The following is a 21,270-nucleotide window of genomic DNA, read 5'->3' as shown; positions in this document are numbered from 1 at the left end:
TGATAGGTGTTGGGTCCCAGAATGCACGGCAAGTTGCTGGCACGTGAAGACAGCATAGCCGGCTCATGCTCCCTCGAAAAAGCAGAAGCAGGCACTCGTGATGAGCTGACGGTGCTCGTGTCCCATCGACATAGTAACCCACTTAACTTACTTCTAGAGGGAACTTATTTTTATGACTTTGAAAACCCAACCTTCTTTTTTTATATTTGCCTGTTTCCCTAGGCCTCTATAATACTGGTATGGGTTTCTCCTCACATATTCCAGTCACTGGTGGTTGGAGGGAGGCCGGCATACCACCAGTAAGTCTGTGACTGGGTGGCAAGAACGACAGTGGGACAGATACTGAGTTTATGTGTGCATGTGTGTGTTACCCCATGTGTCATGTATCAAGAGACTGGTTCATGTCAGTTTTAGGTTCCTTCCGCTCACACACCAGCTCACATAGAGAGTCAGAACCACTTTTACCAGAGGGTTTTTTGCAACACACAGGTTCATCTTGAACCTACGGATGATTAATGGGTAATGGAAACTAAACGATATGTGTCAATTCGTGACAGCATACCGGCATATGACAACTCCATACATCTGTCCTCTGGTCTCACGTGGCTGCTGCGCGCCTGAGAATCGGCACGGCTTGTCCACAGACCCAGTTTCATGGTTGTGATACATGAGCTGACTCCTGCAGCAGTTCCTATGCAGCTATAGGTGCTTGTTGTGTTATATCCCAGCAGTTCATACGCTCCTGTTATTTTCCGACATCGTGAAAGCCAAGACTCTCTGGCGGGGGACTGAAGAACATAAGAACAACTCATTATCAACAGGGGATTATATAATAAGTGAAATAGAAAGAGGAGCTGTCCTGAGTCTGTCTGACACAGCAGGTGGTCGACAAATTCTTCAGAGAGCGATGAAGCAAATACAAATGTATCTTGTGCATCAGTAAAAACAATTATACTCACATATGAGCGATTAGAGGAGTGACTGGGCTTTGTCCTGAGATAAAATAAGAACAATAATGTTCAACAGGAAATATTGTTTTAAACTGGAAATGAGTCAAAGTGTTGTGACAGATGACTTCAGTGTGATGTGAGAATAAGAGGTTGAGATTCAGATAGATGGGACACGAGGTGCAGCTACTGAAATAACGCCAGGTTGGTCCTTGTGTCATGGTGGGGGTCTAAATTTGGAGAGTGAGAGTCCGGGCTGTCTTGGTTGCTGTTCCAGAAAGCTGATCCTCAAAAAGGGACAGGAGGAGGTTCCTCTCTGTTACAGTGGCTGGGGGTGTGGGGGGTTGCACGGTGGGTGTCACCCCAAAGTGAACCGGTCTCTGCTAGTCTGACTGACAAGTCTGCAGCCTCTTGCCTCATCACACTGACACCATGCAAACCGGTTGGGGCTGGTTTGCATAAACTGTGGGGGAGCGTGCGACAGGTGATGTTGAACACAAAGCGCTCGTTTCAGCTGTCAGGTCTAGTGGTGGAAGAAGTACAGTAGTAGTAAAAGAACCAAAACATTAGTATGAAAAGTAAGTAGAGTATAAGTACTCTTGCGTTTGAGATCCCCTCAAGTAAAATTACATGTTAGAAGTACTACCAATACACACTGGATTAGTATCAAAAGTAAAAGTAGATCAATATTGTTTGATTATTTTTTTTGTATCTGACAGAATGTTAGAGGATTTTAGATCAACCTTACTTCCTGTGTTATGACCAGTGAATCGGTCGACTGGGGCTTTGTGTACAAACTGATTGTGACATTCCATTTCTAAGTTTAACTATTCTACCTTTATGTTGCATACAAACATTTGGGGAGTAATTAACACTAATTCTTCAAATAAAAATACTGTTGGTCATGGTTTTTAATGAAAAAGCATACAGCCGTGTATAAGGGCCACAACATTGTCTTGTGAAGATTCAGAAATAATAATAATAATAATAAAAACAGCAAAATAATTCAATGTCATCAAATCAAATACAGCAAATTATATAACACATATCATCAAGGACAACCAAACAATTATAGGAATAATTTAGAATTATGGCAAAGGATAAAAGAAACATAAGTATGACATGTTTGTATTTTATCATCCAGACATTCTGAAATGTATGTTAGACACTGAAGGTTACCGGTTACACTGATAACCCCTGCAGATGTATGCATGTACTTGTCGATTCAGTTATTTTTAGATGTGGGGTAACGAATGAATGAAAGTGGTACAGAGCCCAGTGAGGCAGCAACCTGTTTGTATTTGGCCCATTTCTTAAGTGGCACACGGTTCTATAACAGGTGTAACAGGAGGTAAGTTGAACCAAGCTTTTCCCCAAAGCCCACAGCACCCTCTGGCCTCAATAATAGAAAGCCCCAATCCTAACCAGCCTTCATCCACTATTGCCCACGTCTCTTTCCTTCAGCACCGAACTCATTTCTAACTGGTGAACTTATTTTACCCTTGAAGTGGGTCATCAAAACAGTCTCCATATAATAGTGTCCTTTGATAAGAGCTATGTTTTTATCATTCAGTCACTGATTCAATGCAGAACTTTTTACTAGGTAATGGGATCATTTTACAGTGTGGCAAAGTTACTTTAATCTAACTAATGGGTCAAACTTCTACAGTGGGTTGTAGGCCTGGTAAATAAAACAATATCAAGAATTATCTCTCTATATTCTTCATCAATGGCAATATAAGTGAGTTTAATACATATCAATATATTGCTCATGCATTGTGCAAGTACAGTGAAGAGGTATAAAACATAACTCCTCCATGTCAAGGTTGAAAAATTTAAAGTGTCATTATCTGTGCAAAAAAAAAAGGTTTTAAAACCACAACCATCACTGAGCATCATCTGCATTTAAAGTAATTTAAATAATAATGTGACATTTATCGTAATAATTATCAATATTGACTGAAAATATTATCTTCATATAATGTTCGGCCATATTGCCCTGCCATGTTATAGTAAGTGTAACAATCACGGTGACTTTCTGCAGTGGAATTGTTGCTTTAAAAGTAGATTGAAATGTTTCCGGAATATCGAAATAGTTGACGGGTAATTTTCTGTTGGTCGACTTATCAATGAATTTATTAAAAGCTCATTTTGCCCTCCTACTTAGTCTATACAGTTTTTATATTGTGTTTTATTTACATTGTATATATTGGTTTATTTTTGTCGTGCACTGATTGCTGGTTGTACATCAAATTGCCCTTGAAGGATAATAAAGATTTTCTTTCATGGAAAACTTTAGTTAATTACAAGCTGCACAAACCAAGCAGATGCAGCAGAGGAACCCAGCAACCAGCAGGGGGCAGCCTCAGGACATCACATGGAAACAAGCAGCAGCAGACTGCTTGGAAATTAAGCCGCAAAGATCCAGGGGTTTGTTGTTGTAGATTCGTGCAGTAGTGAGGCCTCATCTGGTCTGTGCATGAAGTGAAAGTCAACCTGAGAAGCTAAACTTGAACGAGGACATCCAGAGGGGGACAGAGAGACAGCTCACCTTCAAAGTAAAAGTTCAGGAGGCCGGAGGTTTGATTTGATTAATGAGTAATGAGTTAGCCTTACTCCTTGTGCTATAGTTGATGGGAACAATATGTAATTTACTTGATCACCGAATATAAACTAGAAGGTTTTGCATGACTTTTCAGAATTATATTAAATTAATTGTGTCCCACACTGTGATTCTTGTAAAGCGTCAGAAGCCAAGCTTGGAAACTATGGGTTATTCTCTAACAAAAGGTTTTTAAAGCATGTTAAATCATCCAGTATCTAAAATCCAAAAATATAAAAGTAACTTTTAAGTCCAACATTTTCACTGTGGAATAGATCATTTCAGGATTTTCACTGTAGAAAATAGATCATTTCAGGATACTTCAAAGTGCTGTAAAAACGCTTTGCTCAGTAAGTTCAGAGAGAGACTGATAAGCCTGTGTTCAGGACCTCTCTGACAACCTACATATTGAATAGAAAACATTTTTACTGTATAGATTTGGAGATTTTTCAAAGTAAAGTCCAACATTTTCACTGTGGAATAGATCATTTCAGGATTTTCACTGTAGAAAATAGATAATTTCAGGATACTTCAAAGTACTGTAAAAACACATTGCTCAATAACTTCAGAGAGAGACTGATATGTCGTGTTCAGGACCTCTCTGACTACCTACATACTGAATATCAAACATATTTACTGTATGGATTAAGAGATTTTTCAAAGTAAAGTCCAACATTTTCACTTAGGAATATATCATTGCTGGATATTTCAAAGTACTGTAAAAATACTTTGCTCAATAAATTCAGAGAGAGACTGATATGCCTGTGTTCAGGACCTCTCTGAGTACCTACATACTGAATAGCAAACATTTTTATTGGATAGATTTGGAGATTTATTTTACTTTAAACTTTAGGGTATATTTTACGTTTACTTTATACCCTTTACTAACAACGGGTAGTACTTCTCAGTACTTCTCAGTACTTCTAAGGGACGTACTTTCTTCAGCCGTGCAGCGCGCCCCCTGGAGAGCGCGCATGTGGTCGGGAGCGCGCGCGGCGGAGGGGCGGGGCCGCGCAGTGAGCAGCGCACAGGGATGAAACTTGTCCCGGATATTTACCTCCTGACTCTACCTGGATCCTCCGACGCGCCCCGGGCCGAGGTGTGATCCGTCTCCGCAGCGGGACGACCGAGGTAGACTCTTCTCTCTTTCACACACTCTCACGCCGTCTCTTCCCCAAACACACAACTAAACAGAAAACAGCCACTTTGCCAAGTTCCGAGGAGCGGGACGTGCGGAGCAGAGTGTGCCCGGGCTGAGTTCCTCCTCCTGGGTGTAGCTGCAGGAAAGTTCAGCCTGTCAACAGGTTCCTTGTTCGGCGCTGCGGCTCAAAGTGCAGAGAAATCACAGCAGGGTTTATGATCGACTGGAGCTGTGAGAGAACACGGCTCCTCAGAGCCAGGCCCCTGGTTATTCATTACATCTAATGTGCAGAAGGAGAGGCCAGGCTGTCACACTTCTACTCTCGATAGTGTTTATGTATCCTTTATTATTCACTTATACAGATGAGTCAGAAAAGTCTTGATATCTGTGTAAATGTATAGTCCACCCCAAAAAAAAAGTAAAATCCACTCATTATCTGCTCACCAGTAAGCTGATGAAGGGTGGGCGAAGTGTTGGAGTCCACAACACACTTTGGGAATTCCAGGGGTAAACAGGCAGATCCAATAGACTTGAAGTAACTGGTGAGCCGTTCTTCAAACGTAAAAAAACAGAACAAAAACATAAAATGCATTCACATACTGCTCCTGTGGTGTCATCTAAATGTCCGTAAGCCCTGACATTCTAATTTGACTATAAACAAAGTCATTCACACCATCATTTCTGGGTGAACCCTACCTTTAAAGCATCATAGGTGATGCTAACCTCATTTATTTCCTTGTGTGTATCTGTGGTGTGGATACAAACAGAAACACAGGAAGTTCACAAATAGATGCAAACAGCCAGTGAAGCCTGCCACATCATAATGAATCTGCTTTTACATATAGCATTGACTTGTAAATTCATCAGAGGCCTGTCTGTGATGAAGGACTAGTCACCAGACTGGGACCAGCTCTGGTCTTAATGCATTCACAGCCAGTCGCTTGTGTTCAAACATTAACTCAAACACTGTGTGTCCCTTTCAGGAAAAACACTGAGAGACAGGCCGGCCCTGTTCCATTAATCCTTCACCTGGAGAACAACACAGGACACATGTACGTTCAAACACTCGGATGCATTCAGACGCACACGTGCACAGAACCACACACACTCTCATGGGCAGCTATAGGCAAATACAGGGTCAGTTATTGGGTTCTGAGTGCCTGTGCACATGCATGCTGTAGCAGTGCATGTTTGTGTGTGTTCTCATGCGTTGCTTCCACTAGCAGGTCAGTTGCAGAGCCGCCGCTGGGCGTGTGCAACTCTGAAAATGTTTAACATTCTTATCATTCAGCTGCCTGCGAAAGGCGGAGAGATGCAGAGGGAGAGCAGCAGAGAGAGGGAAGGGACATGTTCAGACCAGGCCGAATAATAAGGAATCACACAAACACCCAGACACACAGAGACACACACACACACACACACACACACACACACACACACACACACACACACACAGAGTCACTCCTTTGCATTCATGGTGCATTACTCACTGCAGCCTGATGCTTCATGTAGCACATATATTACTCACTGCAAAATGTCATCCTGAGGGAGGGGCTTTCATTGGAAGACATTTCCTCCAAACATCTGACACTGTTTTTGTGTTTGTGTACGTGTGTGTGTGTCATCAGGTCCCCTCTCAGTGAAGAGCTGAGGGCAAGGTGTTTGTCTTGAGAGGGAGGCAGAGTTACCGTGGTAACAGACATGCCCAAACCGGACCTTGTCTGCCTGGTTCAGCTGTTGAACGGCACTATCGAGACCTTCAGAGTCAGCGTGCGTAACACACACACACACACACACACACACACACACACACACACACACACACATACACACACACACACACACACACACACACACACAAACACAAACACACACACACACACACACACACACACACACACACACACACACACACACACACACAGTTTCCTGTCTGCCGCGGAGGAGATCAGATGTTGCTCTCGTCCGTCTCTGTTCTGCTAACGATCTTAACGTCAGCACTTGATATACCGAGCGACTATTCTTTCCTATTCACATTGATCCACATCTCATTGTTCTACACTTTGACCTTGATGTGAAGGACTTGCTCAGCTCACACAGCTCACACAGCTAGTCACACTTGGGAAACATTTAGATCATCATTTTATCTATTCATAGGCAGACCAACGAGCAGATATACACACACACACACGCAGAAAGACAACAACAAGGCTTTCTATGCAGCATCTTTAAGCTTAATTATTTTCCTTTTTTAAACCTGGAAAGACCGTTTTTACAGATTCAACTGGACTTTGAGGCAGCAAGCATTAAAAGTATTTTTTTTTCCTGCTGTAGGACCACAGCATTCGCCAAAGGTTACAGTAAACATGATCCTCTCCAGAGTAAAAGAAAGGAAAAATGGATAGAAAAAGCCGAATAGCTGCACGTTATCCCTCAGATTTATTAATAAAACAATAATGAAACAATGAATAGTTAAACTACAGAGCTTGTGATGCAGTCAGTCTTTTGGAATGTGATATATACATCATTGATTGAGAGGAATCCACTGAAAAAGCTCAATAATTAACCCTTTTGCATACATTAAGCAGGACTGCAGGATATGAAATGGTGTAATAACAAATGAGCGCCTGTTAAATGTCAGTCAGAGTTTTGGCTGGTATGATAATGTCCCTTGTTGTTTCCGTCTTTCAGAAGCAGGATGAAGGCGTGGTGCTGTTGGACCAAGTGTGCAACCACCTGGGCCTGCAGGAGAGGCAGCTCTTCAGTCTGCAGATCAGAGAGTCCAGCACAGCCATCGTCTCGATCACAGCCAACACACACTCTCCCGTGAGCTCACTCCTCTTCTCCTGCACGTTTAGGGCTGAGTTTGTAATGCATCACACTCGCTGATTGCTGTTTAGACGATGATGGCCACAGGGTATTCTTGTACGAATGCTTTTTTTTCCCTCTCTAAGCTCTAGTTAGCCATTATACTTAATGAATTTCTTTCTCTCAGAGATGGTTGGAGCCTGAGAAGCCCTTGAAGAAGCAGATAAAAGGTATATCTCACTCCACAGGGTTTTATCATATTTTAAAATTAATTTGATCCCAAGATAGAGGTGTTCTGATACCGACAGCAGCATCTGAAATGCAGAAAATGGTGGGTGGGGCCTCAGCAAGCAAGAGAATATGATAATGTCAGCAGTTTGATTATATTTCATGCTGGAAGTGCACTTAAACAGATATTTAAAGGAAGTAATCGTTGTGCATCCGTAGATTCATGTATTTGTGTTATTTCTCAGTAACAACTATCAAGCTTGATAATAAAAGAAGTTCCAGTTAAATCCACTGGCATCAGATCAGTACGCCAGCACATTGGCCGACGCCCAAAGTCCAGTTATCGGGCTCATTATCAGGAAGGGAAAATGGTATCGGAACATCTCTAGCTAGGGAGGAGATGTAAGACAGCGAAGGAACTGTCGGTCACGTCTGATGAGATGACATTTCCCTGCAGGTCTCGCATCTCCTTTTTATCTGAACTTCAGAGTGCGATTCTTTATCTCTGATCCCAACTCCCTGCAGCATGAACAGACAAGGTGAGTGAGTTAGTGTGTGTGTCTGTGTGTGTGTGTGTGTGTGTGTGTGTGTGTGTGTGTGTGTGTGTGTGTGTGTGTGTGTTATACAGCAAGCATATATCAAGTATTGATCTGGACAAGTTGTGTGGCACAGAAAGGTCCTTTCTGCCGGGCTTATTGGTAAAAATGAAAATGAAGTGCTGTTTTTGAGATGCAGTGGCAGCTCTACATGAAAGTCAAAGAGCTGTGCTTGTTCATCTCATGTCAAACAGTAATTACTAGTTGTCGACTTTTAAATAATCCTCACACCACCTTCTAACTTGTAATTGTGACAGAGAAGCATTTATTGGAAAGCTCAGATGTGTTCTTCAACTTATATAATAAGGCAAGAAATATGGAGGCCTTACATTAACCAAATTAAACCCAGATTTAATGGATGTGGTGTTATATTGGCACTGCACCAAATTTTTTAATTCATATCATTAATTTTGTTAATAATAAATTTAGATTTTGCCATTTCGAGATTCACGATTGTGCCTGTTTATAAAGATTTACAAAGGAAATGTACATATATATAAAAAAGTTAAATAATTCTAAAGTAAAGAATAAGTAAGCATACGTTGAGAGAATGAAGATGCAGTAAACTGAGTGATAAAGCTAAATGTGATAAATAATAAATAATGTCAAAATTTTACAGAGCCTTTAATTGGTAGGATAAGTATGATTTTAAATGCAGTGTTTCAGGCCGACATGATGAATATGATAAATATTTCACCTGATGCATGTGATTATATTGCATGATCTAAAACACCAATATGTCAAACCACTTTAAAGACGTAGCTGAGTTCACATGCAGGAGTCGGTTGATAAAGTTCCTGTTGTCTTGTCCCTGCAGACACCTCTACTTCCTCCAGATCAGGAGCGACATTAGAGAAGGACGGTGAGTGACACACACGAACACGACAACAAGCCCGAACACAACTGGACAGTTTGCGTTGCGATGTTACAGTGTGTAATCACCGAGTATGATTGCAGGTTGCAGTGTCCGCTGAGTGCAGCCGTGGTGTTGGCCTCGTACGCCGTGCAGTGTAAGTTCCATCTGGTTCGCGAGACACGAATGATTAATGACTTAATAATAACTCTCAATAAGCAGCAGCAGCTCTGTTACAGCACCCCGGATATCAATGATTTGTGTCTCCTTCCATCATCTGCAGCGGAGATGGGCGATCACTGTCCGACCCGGTCCCCTGGTTACCTCTCAAAGTGCCACTTTACCCCTGAACAAGATGAAGACGTTCTGAGTAAAGTGGAGGATCTGCATCCACAGCACAAGTAATTTCAGCTGCCACCCGAAGAGCAACTGGTTTGATGTGCAGCTCGTTGCTGTTGTTGCATGTGACTGTGTGTGTTTGTGTGTGCCCGTGTTCCCAGGGGGCTGAAGCAGAGCGAGGCGGAGTTGTGTTTCCTCAACACGGCACGGACACTGGAGTTGTACGGAGTGGAGCTGCACGCCGTCCTGGTAGCGTTGTTGATTCACTATATCACCCTCTGATTTAAATCCCCCTGGATCCTTTTGATTCAACTCTTGTACGACACTTGTTCTTTCTCTCTCTCTCTGTTTGTGTGTGTGTGTCTCTCTCTCTCAGGACGTCAACAATGCCCCTCTGATGGTGGGTTTGACCTCAAGTGGTGTTGCAATGTTCTGTAATATGATTTGCTCCAATTTCTACTCCTGGTGAGTGATGCTGCTGTTAATTAGATGTCTGCTCCCTGTATTTTTCTCCGACTAATTGATTTTTTTTCTCTTGCAGGGGGAATATAATCAAGATCTCATTTAAGAGGAAGCGCTTCCTTATACATCTGAAACGTAAACACGTGAGTCTCCACCATTTGTTTGTTCTTAGTTGTTTAAAGACCTGCTTAGAGCGAACTCTTGTTTTTAATATCTGGATGCACTTGGCTGGTTAATCCATTTCATTTAGGATTGGTACCTGGGGGTTTATGCACAATGCTTTCATGTTTTTTAATTGTGAGAATAAGCCAGAAACAAATACAACGCGAGCAGCTGAATTTGCACATGCATATGACGCATTATAAAGAATTAAATTAGAACTATCACCTTTGTATGTTGCAGGGTGAGACGCAGGACTGTGAGGTGTCTCTGAACCTGCCCTGTCCCAAAACCTGTAAAATCCTGTGGAGGTCCTGTGTGGATCATCACTCCTTCTTCTCCTCCAATCGCTCATCCCGCAGCCCCAAGCACAACAACAGCACCATTCAGTCCTACACCAAACTGATAACGCAGCACCTGGGCCTCAGCAACAGTAAAACCGACAGGTCAGCCTTGGTCCATATTTTTCTCATATTCTTGTCATCAATACTGAACTTTTACAAATAGTCAGTCTCTCCCCTCTCACGTTGCAGGGGTCCAGTGTGCCATCGTGTGGTGGGAGGGATGGTGTGGAACCCAGTGCTGCAGAGATCGATTTCATCAGAGTATCTCGAGACCAAGAGTCTGCCCTCCAGATCGCCACCGTCTACCCCAAACTGGTACGACCAGCAGCCGCAAAACCAGCTGAGATTTTCTCATTTCCCATTCATGTTCTATATTTGAATTTGGTTGTCTATATATTGGGTTTTGCTGTAAAATATAGAATATCCATCAGCAAAAGGGTCATTGCCAAAAATATTTTGAATGTATATCGGCTGACATTTTTATTCCCTAATATTATTATCTGCATCAGCCCCAAAGATCCACATCTTTCTGATTCTAAACTTGTTATTAAGGATTTTAGCCACAAAACAAGCTGGAACAAATCTTTTTCTGTTTATCCAGGTCAAAGTCCTACGTAATGATAACTGAATGATATTTGCTAATATGCCATAATTATTCAATATAAGCCTGATGAGATGCTCGGAGGAAAATGAATACATTCTGAGGCTGACACTGAAATGTGAAACTGTTGTTCAATTGCATTCTTTGTGTTGTTAAAAATAACACATGATTAAATGTGTCTGTGTGAACCTTTCAGTAACCCTGAACGTTGTTGTTTTGTCTCCCTGGCAGGCGAGAACCTCGAGTTCGTCACGGTATCCGTAAACGGCGTCCGTCCTCCGTGGAGCTGACCAATGAGCTGAAAGACATGTCGGAGGGGGAGGACGTGTTCTACACTTACAGAGCGTCTGTGAGCAGCAGCAAGGACAGCGAGGGAGACAATTCACCACAACAGTTAGTTTCTCTTACAACAGAAATACTGTCTTTTTTAGAGCTCTCTCCCAACTCACCAGGGTTTGGTGGCCGGACGTACGAGAGCAGGGAGTTTTATAGTTTCTTTGTTGAAGTGACATTTGGATTTAGAGAAACGTTTAACTGAAAGAGCTGCAGTATAAATAATGCAGGATTTCAGTTGGTGAATGTTCCAACAGATGATATGACAACGTTAAGAGTCTGAGATCTGTGAGAAACTTCCTGCTGCTGTCTCATTTACTGATTAGTTTCAGGCAGTGACGGTTTATACAGGAATGAAGAAGCACCACTCGGTTCCTGTGCTTCGATTCAAAGGGAAAGAAAATGACCATTTAAATCACAGTTGCTGTTTTTTTCTCCAATTGATTCACCTCGAAGTTATGCAGGTATTAAAATATGGGCAAGAAATGATTAAGGTATGAGAACAGGGGAAATTACATTATCATCAAATCTATGAAAATCACGTCTTAAGCTACAAATCAGAGTGAAAAGAAATCTCCTTGTTTCATCTCTTTCAGTCTTTCTGCCACTTTCACCCGAGGACCAGATGTGTTCCCAGCTGATGACAGCATAGGAGAGGAGGAGAGCTCCCACCACTACGACAAGGTCTGATCTCTTATCACCGGCTCTGAGTGAGCTCTATGTCCCCATTCATGTACATTCACCTTAATTCACAGTACTTGTCCACGCAGGGCGCTCTCGGCGATGGAGACTTGATGCTGATATGTATCGCCCCTGATCAGGAGGGCAAGTTTGGCTTCAATGTCAAAGTGAGTCTCCCTCTGTCTCTTACATTTCCATGTGTCTTACTCTCACCACAAAAGGAGTAGTTTAATTTTTGTATTTTTGTTTACACATTGTGTTTCTTTACTCTAACCTGACTTCATTCAATTTCCTAACTCCTCCCAGGGTGGGGTGGATCAGAAGATGCCTCTAGCCATATCCCATGTTAAACCTGACTCTCCGGTAAGAGGTTGGGTTTGTGTTTTGTTGGTCTCCAGGTTGATTGTGATGAAGAAGTGATGTGTAACCAAATGCACTGAGCTGAATAGAGCTGTTTCATTTGGTTGATTAATTGATTAGTCGCTTGACAAACAAATTGATCGTCGAAGCTTCATTTCAACGGGATTTCTCTAGTTTTCTGTAGTCTTAGCAGTATTCTTTTCTGATAGACAACTCTACGTCATTAGGTGTCGGGCTGTTGGTCTAAAACAAATAGTTACTTCTAAAATTAAGGAAACTGTGCAGGAAACTTGGAGCGGGATATTGGAACCTGACCGATACATTGGCCAGCCGATAAAACAAAGCAGAAAAGATGTGCATTAACATTAGCATTTCACATTTAAAGAATGTTTTTTGTCTTAATTCAAGCTCTATATATTTGCTTGTATTTCTTTTCATTTATAATTATTCATCATAAGGTTTATTGATAAACAAAAATATTTATTTGATATGTATCAACCAATATATTCTTTTGGCAAGTTTTTTCGCCGAAAATCCCATATCGTTTGGGCTCCGTTAGATATTTAACAGTTCCACTTTGGCTTTTCTGTTATTTATATTTACACAGATAAAGATAAAACTGTAATAAATGCTCCTTTGATGTTGGTAGGCAGGTTGTTGTGAGCCCAAACTCCTGGAGGGAGACCTGGTCGTCCTCATTAACGGTCGAGACATTTCCGAACACACACATGATCAGGTCGTCATGTTCATACGAGCCAGCAGAGAGTCGCACTCCAGAGAGCTCGCCCTGCTCATCAGACGTAAAGGTGAGTGGGGGGGAGAGGGAATGAAGTGCTGAAGCAGCGAGTGATCCAAGAGTGCGCTCTGTCTGTTATGTCGCTGTGAATATTAATGACAGCCTTGAACCGTCCTTGTGGTGCAGGTCCTGGCAGAGTGTTGCCCCTGCTGCAGCTACCTCCCGCCCTCACGCTCACCGGCCAATCGCAGGGGGACAAAGTTCAGTCACCTGGCCCGTCGGAGCGGGTCACGACACTGGAGGAATCGATGAGGCAGCTGGAGAGAGGAATACAGTCTGGCACGCTCTCTTTCCATTTTGAGGTATTTTAAATGCAGGTGGGAGGGAAGCAGTGCATTTATATGTAGAACCAAAAAACACAAATGGGTCTATTTGTGTTTCCTCTCAGTTCTTCAGTGGGATCATAATGAGCCTATTAAGTCCTGTTGTGTGGACAGACGTTGTCTCTTGTCTTCACTTGAACCGAAACAAAGATGCTGTTACTCGCTTGGAATTTGTAGTATTTGTTTAGCACCTTTTCCACTTGTCAGAAAACCCATCGACAGACGCTAACATTTGGCTTTTGTCTGCAATGGGAATGGATACAATCGGCTTTCACTACAGGGTCAAATGACTCTGAAGTAGACACAGGTTTTTATCGGCTCTGGTCCGCACCCAGATGAACACGCTGATTACTTCTTTATTTTGGCATGAGTTGTGAACATATTCTTTTTTTATATCTTGGGAACATCTTTCAACAACATTCTTAATATGCAATGAGATAGTGAGGTGAGAGAGCTTCTCAGTTTCCTGCACATTTGTGACATTAAAAATTACTCACTGGGGGGAAAACCACAAAGCCAAACTTGTCCACTTGCAATGGGAAAGCAGTCAAATGCCCAAAAACCCATTAACTTTTTTATTTATTTATTTTATAATTATTGTATGTTTCTGTGTTTCCATGCTCATTTCTAGAATTTATACAGGAGGAAGCCTGGTTTGTCGCTGATCTGTGCTCGACTCTCTGAGAACATGGAAAAGAATCGGTACAAGGATGTTTTACCTTGTAAGTGCTGCTTGTTCTGACTGTCTGTCCCGACATGCCTCCTGTCCCCCCTCCCTCAGTAGCTCTGTGCTACCTTGCTAACATTTATCTGGCGCTCACCGCTGTGGCACCTCAAGAAATTTAATTGGCCGATCCTGCGGTGCACGGACGGCTGTGTAATGACACCTGCATGCCGCTGTCCTGCTCTCCTTTCAGATGATGATACCAGAGTGGTGCTCCAGGGCCAGGAGGACTACGTGAACGCCAGCCACGTCAAGGTGAACATCAGTGAAAGGAAGCTGAGCTGTTTGTGTTCCGGTCTGACATTTCATGTAAATTCATCCTGTGTGTGTTTGTGTGTGTGTGTGTGTGTGTGTGTGTGTGTGTTTGTGTGTTTGTGTTTGTGTGTGTGTGTATGTGTGTGTGTGTGTGTGTGTGTGTGTGTGTGTGTGTGTGTGTGTGTGTGTGTGTGTGTGTGTGTGTATGTGTGTCTGTGTGTCTGTGTGTGTGTGTGTGTGTGTTTGTCCGTCTCTTAGGTGGTGCCCCCGGTGTCTGGTGTGTGTTTACGTTATGTCGCGGCTCAGGGTCCTCTGCCACAGACCTGCACTCACTTTTGGCAAACTGTGTGGGAGCAGCAGACACACACCATCATCATGCTTACAACTCTGACAGAGAGGGGACGGGTATACATACTTCCTCATTTTCACACTTCCATACTGTAAACACACACACACACACTCACACACAGCGGTGGAATTGAGCAAAGAATGAGGGGAAAAACTTGAACTTACACAACTCAGCGTCAGCTATGTATGAACACAGTGATTTTTGCAACACGCTGCTTCATGTTTACTAGACGCATGATTACTGTAATTAAACAGTTTGACGATGATGTTTGCCCACACACAAATAATCCATTGGCACGGCTGTGAGTAATGACAGGGTTTCACCGCACAGAGAACAGCTGAATGTAAAAAGTGAGTGGGACGCCAGTGATAAATAATCTGAGGGTGAAGTCACATCCTCAGAGAGACACAAGCAGGATATCAAGGTCCTGCTGAATGAAGATGTCTCGGCCTCGGCTTGCCTGTTGCCTGGCAACCAGATGCTCTTATTAATTGGTAATTCTTGCCTGACATTCATCAAGTACTAGTTTCTCTGTACTTGAGGAGCACACTCACAGACACACAAACACACACACACACACACACACACACCCTGTGTCAGTTCATATCCTGCTCCTGATGTATTGCCTTTGTTCCTCTGACTGCGAGCTGGAACACAACGCTGATGTTGATTCCATGAGAGCAGCAGCAGCAGCAGCAGATGCTGACGCAGCAGCAGTTTTATAAACTTTATCCAGACTGATGACTCACACATGAAGTCATGTCATATCTCATGTGATGTCCCTTTGCAGACCAAGTGCCACCAGTACTGGCCGCATCCCCCTGAAGTGAAGGATTACGGGCACATGCGGGTGAAGTGTCACTCAGAGGAGTGTAACCTGGCGTATGTGACGCGGCATTTCACTCTGACACACACACAGGTACAGTAGCCAACAGAGCTCCACTACTTCATTGGAATCAATAATTAAATAATAGTAACGTCTTTTTTTTTCACTTTCTTTAAAAATGCATTTCTAAACTGCTCAGAGAATCGTTCATGGATCTTGATCAGTCAGACATGTTTAGGGGACTGATATTTATGAGTATGATAAATTTGGAGCAGATCGAAATAAAATGTTTAATGTGGTTTCATAAACGGACTATTGGGCCTTGGCTCCAGACTCTGCTGAGTGCCATTCTAGTTAATAACATAAGTCTAAGTGAACATATCTTGTCATATGGGAAACTTCTCTTTGACTTAGTATACAATTTAATTAAATATTATAAGGTTTTGACTTCAATTAGGGACATAACAATGAGTGTCTTTTTTTCTGATTTCAGATTATTGAATTGGACAAATAGTCGATCAATCAAAACCAAACAGTCGACATATTTTATTTCCTCACGAAACATGAGCGGAGCATGACCACGGCCACACAACACGGAATGTTTCAGTTTCTATGTTTGCAGTGGCATGTACCATGTTTTTGCCATATGTCGCATAACAGAGCTCACCACAGGCAGCGGCCACTCCTGGCAAACTGACTGCAGCCAGCATTCGGCCACTTCCGTTTCTGTATGCGTGCGTGGGTAGGCGTGTGCATTAGTGTGCACTAACAAATTATGTGGCGTGTGTGTGTGTGTATTTGTTTAGGCAGGTGTGGATTTTTTCTGATCAGGACTGAAACACTTTGCATGAAACATAACGAGATTAGAGGAGCTGTGTTCCTCATAATGTTCCTCAGCAAACAGGTAAATAAATTGGTGATGCTCAAGCAGGCATGAAGTATGAATGCACACACATGCGTACACAGTAACTGCTGTGTGGGCCCATCTGTTCCTCTGGCGGAGCGAGTTAATCCCCCCATGGAGTCACAGGCCACAAGCCCATTAGAAACTCTAAACTCAGCCATTCTCCTCCCTGCCTAATGTTTTTTTTTCTGAGGTCTTTCCCTCTATCATCTCCCCAACCCAACTGTTTTTCAGTTATCATCCCTCTGTGTCCCTCTTCACTTGTTAATCTCAGTGTCAACTACTGGTCACATGTGTGTTTTGTTCTCCTCACCTGCTCTGTTTTTTCCATCACACCCTCTGTGTTTTTTATTTGCTAACACACCGACTGAGTAATATCAGTGATTGAGCCTGTAGCCCTGCAGTGTTCTTCTCATGTGGGAGATGTTTTCCCAAAGATTTATTATCACGTTAACCACTGGTTGTCCAGCACTCGCATTATTTCTCATTATCCCTCTCTTCTTTTCATTTGTGTGTTTTTGCACTGGATGTTCGTGTGTGTGTGTGTGTGTGTTGTGTGCGTGTGCTCAGCGGGGGGAGGAGCGTGCAGTCACACACCTGCAGTATGTCGCGTGGCCGGACCACGGTGTACCCGATGACCCTTCAGACTTCCTGCTGTTCATCAGTTCAGTCAGGGAGAGGAGGAAAGGCGAGGAGCCATTAATGGTACACTGCAGGTAACGTTCACACACAATTACACACACACCCATACATATCCTTGTTCTATCTTAGTGAGGACACTCATTGGCATAATTCATTCCCATGATGTTCTGTTCCGGCCCGACCCTTAGCTGTGTGCCTTCCCTCAGCCTCTCTCCTCCCATTTCACACTTGAGCTGCTTTCAGTAATGCACTGAACCCTGGAGACCCCGCGGTCTTCCTCTGCAGTGGCTTTATGGGTGAATGCAAATATACGAGTGAGAGCCTTCTGAGTTTCTGCAGACTTTCTCCGTCTGTCACCACCCACTCACCTGAACGCTCTCCTGAACCCGCTGAGTGGAGAATCTGCTGCCGCGTTGTGCATTTGTGAAAGTCAAAAAAGGCTTTTAAATGCATTCCCTCGCCACTTACCCTGACCTCACCTTAACCATCACAACTAAATGTCTAACCCTGACCTAGAGAATCCTGCTCCTACTAAATGTATTGTCCCCTAACATGACCCCTCAAACAGACCTGTGAAAAAGTGAGAACAGGCCAAAACCTCCTCACTTTCCCAAGATGCAAAAAATGTTCCTCACAAGATTTAAGTACAAGTGCACACACAGAACACCGGCAGCATGTACCCGCCTCTGCTATATACACTTAACACCGTGTTTGTTTTGCATCGCATTTTCAGCGCTGGGATTGGACGGACAGGTGTTCTGATCACTATGGAAACGGCGCTGACTCTGTTGGATGAGGGTCGGCCAGTGTTCCCGCTGGACATTGTCAAAACACTGAGAGATCAGCGAGCCATGATGGTTCAGACCACGGTACAAAGACACAGAGCAGGGATTCATGCTTCCCTCGTTACACGATACTTCAGGCCACAGCTGTCGGTCTTTCTCTTTTTGAATTCTTTATTTAAGGGTTTGTATGTCTACGTGTAATCTTAAGCTCCTCTGCAGCACGAGGCATCTTGTTTTTGTGTTGTAGGAAAAGTCTTTAGGTGGAGAAACCTTATTTTAAAGGCTTGACCACAGAGAACCTTATATGTGGGACGCTGTGTTCATTCTTAGCCCCATGCCTTTTCATAACTGACATTCATTATGCATTATGTAGGACTTTAAAAAATAACTTGTTGGTTTTATGTATTTCATTTGGTGCACTGTGACTAGTTTCAAATGTCACTAACGTGGTTTAATAGACATAGAGATCCTCTCAATCACATATGAGTTTAATGCTCTGTCTTTCTGAAAATATTATGTAAGTAACAGGAGAGGAGACTGACAGTGAAATCCACTGTGCTCAGAATGACTTTTTAAAGGCCAGTGGCACAGATTTGTGACATCTGCGAGTCCTGTCGTCTGTAACCTTCAGTAATTCACAGAAGCTCGACTGCCTCGCGCTGATGAGCCGGAGCAGGCGGGCTGAGGTTGGAAGCCGCGCTCTGTGGTACCTCAGCGGTGGTTGTCGAGGGAGAGGAAAGTGTTACTCATTGCTTTGACAGGAGGTGGTGCTGGGAATATGGCTGCCCTCCAGTCACATGCCTGCTTCCAGGAGCACGGCTGCTGCCACTATCACCCGTATTTTGAAAGAGGATCCAGCCCCTGAGGCTTCTTCCCTCTGTTTATGTGCTGACACACAGGTTTCCCCCTCATATGTTTGTGTCTCAGTAATGGAAACATGGAAACATGCACAGTCAGAGGACAAACATTAACAGTAAGGATCCATGTGGTGTCGGATAAGTCTGTCACTATATCAACGAATCCTATGAATACAACTAAACCAACAGTGTATGAGTCCATTTCTACTATACATTCTCCTTTATACATATTATATAGTCAGATTGAATTGAATTGAATTTGATTCTAACTCAAATATTCATGTTAGTTTTCCCAAAACAGCTACTCGGGTGGATGCGGATCCTTGAAACCATTTTAATTCAATTTTACAGATAAAAGATCTTAAAAAGTACATAATATTCTTAAAGTCAGATGATATGGGTCGTAAAATTTTAGGCACATCACCCATAAAGGTCACCGAGAAATTATCCCTACTCTGCCTGACTGAAGGAGATTTATTAGTTCCATGCTGCGTCGTTAGTTTGTTTCTAATACCTTTCTAGCCCGGCTGCTTGCTAGTTTATGAACAGGGGGAAATACAAGTTTATAAGTTAATTCTGCAAACTATCAGACAAACAAAAGCATATTAAAACTTAACCTCTTTATCAGAGGTAAAAATGTTTTGTAGTTCTAGTATTATCATTTAAAAATGGAGCAATGGTCTAATAATATATCTTTGTGTGTTGTGTGTTACAGTATCAGTTCCAGTTTGTGTGCGAGGCCGTTCTGCGAGTCTACAAAGAGAAACATGGCGGATCCGAAGCATCTTAACTGAGATCAGCAGCAGGACCGGAACAGAACCAGTTGAACTGTTTCAGCTTCATTTCAAAGAAAGCAACTTTTAACAGAAGGACTTTTTAACAGGTCGACCTCGGTCATGCCTGTGGGACTGATACACAGACTGGAACATATAGCAGAGTGTAACTAGCTTCAGACTACAGCTGTCTACCCAGATTCAATGTGAGTGGATGAATCTTAAACCTAGTTGGCCTTAGTTTTTGCTGATCGTGCATTAAGCTTGTAGAGGCTGTGGTCTCCATAGAGACAAACGTGAGCTGCTAATTTCTGTCCATGATGCCTCTGCTCATGAAGCGACTTGTGCCTTGGACTCGTGCCTCCCAGTCAATGGAATCGAACAGGGTCGCTGTAATCTGTAGTTTGTCTCTGTCCGGTGATCACTGCCGCAGATACTGTGAGGTCATGGTGGTGCAGCGCTGCATGCTGTCCACCGGAGGAGCACCAGACCCACTGTTCATCACTCTTAAATTATTACGACACTAAATAAACACACTGATTTCTACTGACGTCTGTGCTTTTGTCGTTTGTTCTGACAGCGAGGCAGCGTGAGCGTTTTGTCACACGCTCTCGCAGAATGAGGCTGCTCACTGAAGCGAGGAGCCGTCTGCCTATTTAACCTTCAGCCGAGTGCCTCTAAAGCTGGCGTCATATCACTGCAACTATCTCAGCATCGCAAATCAGTGCAAACTGTTTGGTGATGACAAAATATTGGCTTAAATAAAGACACTATAACCAATCACAATATTTCTGTCTATATTAAAGTGTCCCTGTGGGTTTTTGATGATGATATTCATTAAGAATTGTAGAAGTTTGTATAATTCACAGTTCTGTTGATATATTTCCTGTGATTCTTTTTCTCAGTAAAATGTATGTATTAGCAATGTACCCACTAATACCCTAAAAATACTTGAGAGGAATTATGCAGAATCTTATCACCGCATTCATTAACCAGAATGACACTTCCACCAAGGCCCAGTCGCCTTATAAAACCACATTTAAATTCACTGTTCTTCCTGGTTTGTATTTGTATCTGCACCAAATAGCACACACTCATAAACATGACTGCTAAATATCCCAGATTTTATTTCAATCAACACTTGTGAATTATTTCCTGAGAAATCAATGAAAATGTTAAAAAAACAACAACTTATGTCTCATGTTAAAGAAAGCGAAAATATGTGCCCTCGGATCCAGATCTGCGCCAAACTTTTATGGGTTCTTCTTTGGGTCGGGTCCCACCCCTCCACACAATCTCATGGATATATGTGGAGAAATGTTTGCGTAATACTGGTAACAAACACACAAAGATGAAAACATAACCTCCATAGTATAAATGATAGCAAGAAACAGCAGATTTCGCAGGAAAACAGATTAAACTCATACTAACATCTGGCTTTTGTCTGCAATGGGAATTGATACAATCAACATTCGCTCTCAGGTCAGGTGACTGTGCTTGATACACCGGTTTTTATCGTCTTCCGCTCTGATCGACAGTGATGGAAACATGACACCCGGGTGACTGCACTCAGCTTTTGTTG

At 42.8% G+C, this 21,270-nt stretch overlaps 1 protein-coding gene across 2 annotated transcripts; it reads left to right on the top strand.

The window, feature by feature from the left end:
* Positions 1-4,587: 4,587 nt before the first annotated feature.
* On the top strand, positions 4,588-20,238 carry ptpn3 (protein tyrosine phosphatase non-receptor type 3). Of its 2 annotated transcripts, XM_061081920.1 has the most exons (27): positions 4,588-4,680; positions 5,674-5,742; positions 6,319-6,460; positions 7,382-7,516; positions 7,686-7,728; positions 8,184-8,265; positions 9,140-9,184; positions 9,280-9,332; positions 9,459-9,576; positions 9,676-9,763; positions 9,891-9,979; positions 10,056-10,119; positions 10,379-10,581; positions 10,669-10,794; positions 11,312-11,473; positions 12,010-12,097; positions 12,184-12,261; positions 12,401-12,457; positions 13,104-13,260; positions 13,377-13,552; positions 14,205-14,295; positions 14,491-14,552; positions 14,811-14,957; positions 15,692-15,820; positions 17,202-17,347; positions 18,007-18,142; positions 19,631-20,238. In XM_061081920.1, the coding sequence occupies exons 3-27, from the start codon at positions 6,392-6,394 to the stop codon at positions 19,703-19,705; spliced, it is 2,619 nt and encodes an 872-aa protein (XP_060937903.1). In that variant the 5' UTR covers positions 4,588-4,680; positions 5,674-5,742; positions 6,319-6,391; the 3' UTR covers positions 19,706-20,238. The 2 variants fall into 2 exon arrangements, with proteins under 2 accessions (XP_060937903.1, XP_060937904.1); XM_061081921.1 differs by lacking the exon at positions 5,674-5,742.
* The last annotated feature ends 1,032 nt before the right edge of the window (positions 20,239-21,270 follow it).

This window comes from Limanda limanda, chromosome 11 (assembly GCF_963576545.1).
Source record: "Limanda limanda chromosome 11, fLimLim1.1, whole genome shotgun sequence".
Classification (NCBI taxonomy): domain Eukaryota; kingdom Metazoa; phylum Chordata; class Actinopteri; order Pleuronectiformes; family Pleuronectidae; genus Limanda; species Limanda limanda.
This window is presented reverse-complemented; position numbering and strand designations above follow the sequence as displayed.

Coding starts and splice junctions, on each gene's coding strand:
- ptpn3 (XM_061081921.1), top strand. CDS start 6,392: ATGCCCAAACCGGACCTTGTCTGCCTGGTTCAGCTGTTGAACGGCACT. Junction 12,262..12,400: donor AGTTTGGCTTCAATGTCAAA/GTGAGTCTCCCT, acceptor AACTCCTCCCAG/GGTGGGGTGGATCAGAAGAT. Junction 12,458..13,103: donor ATGTTAAACCTGACTCTCCG/GTAAGAGGTTGG, acceptor TGATGTTGGTAG/GCAGGTTGTTGTGAGCCCAA.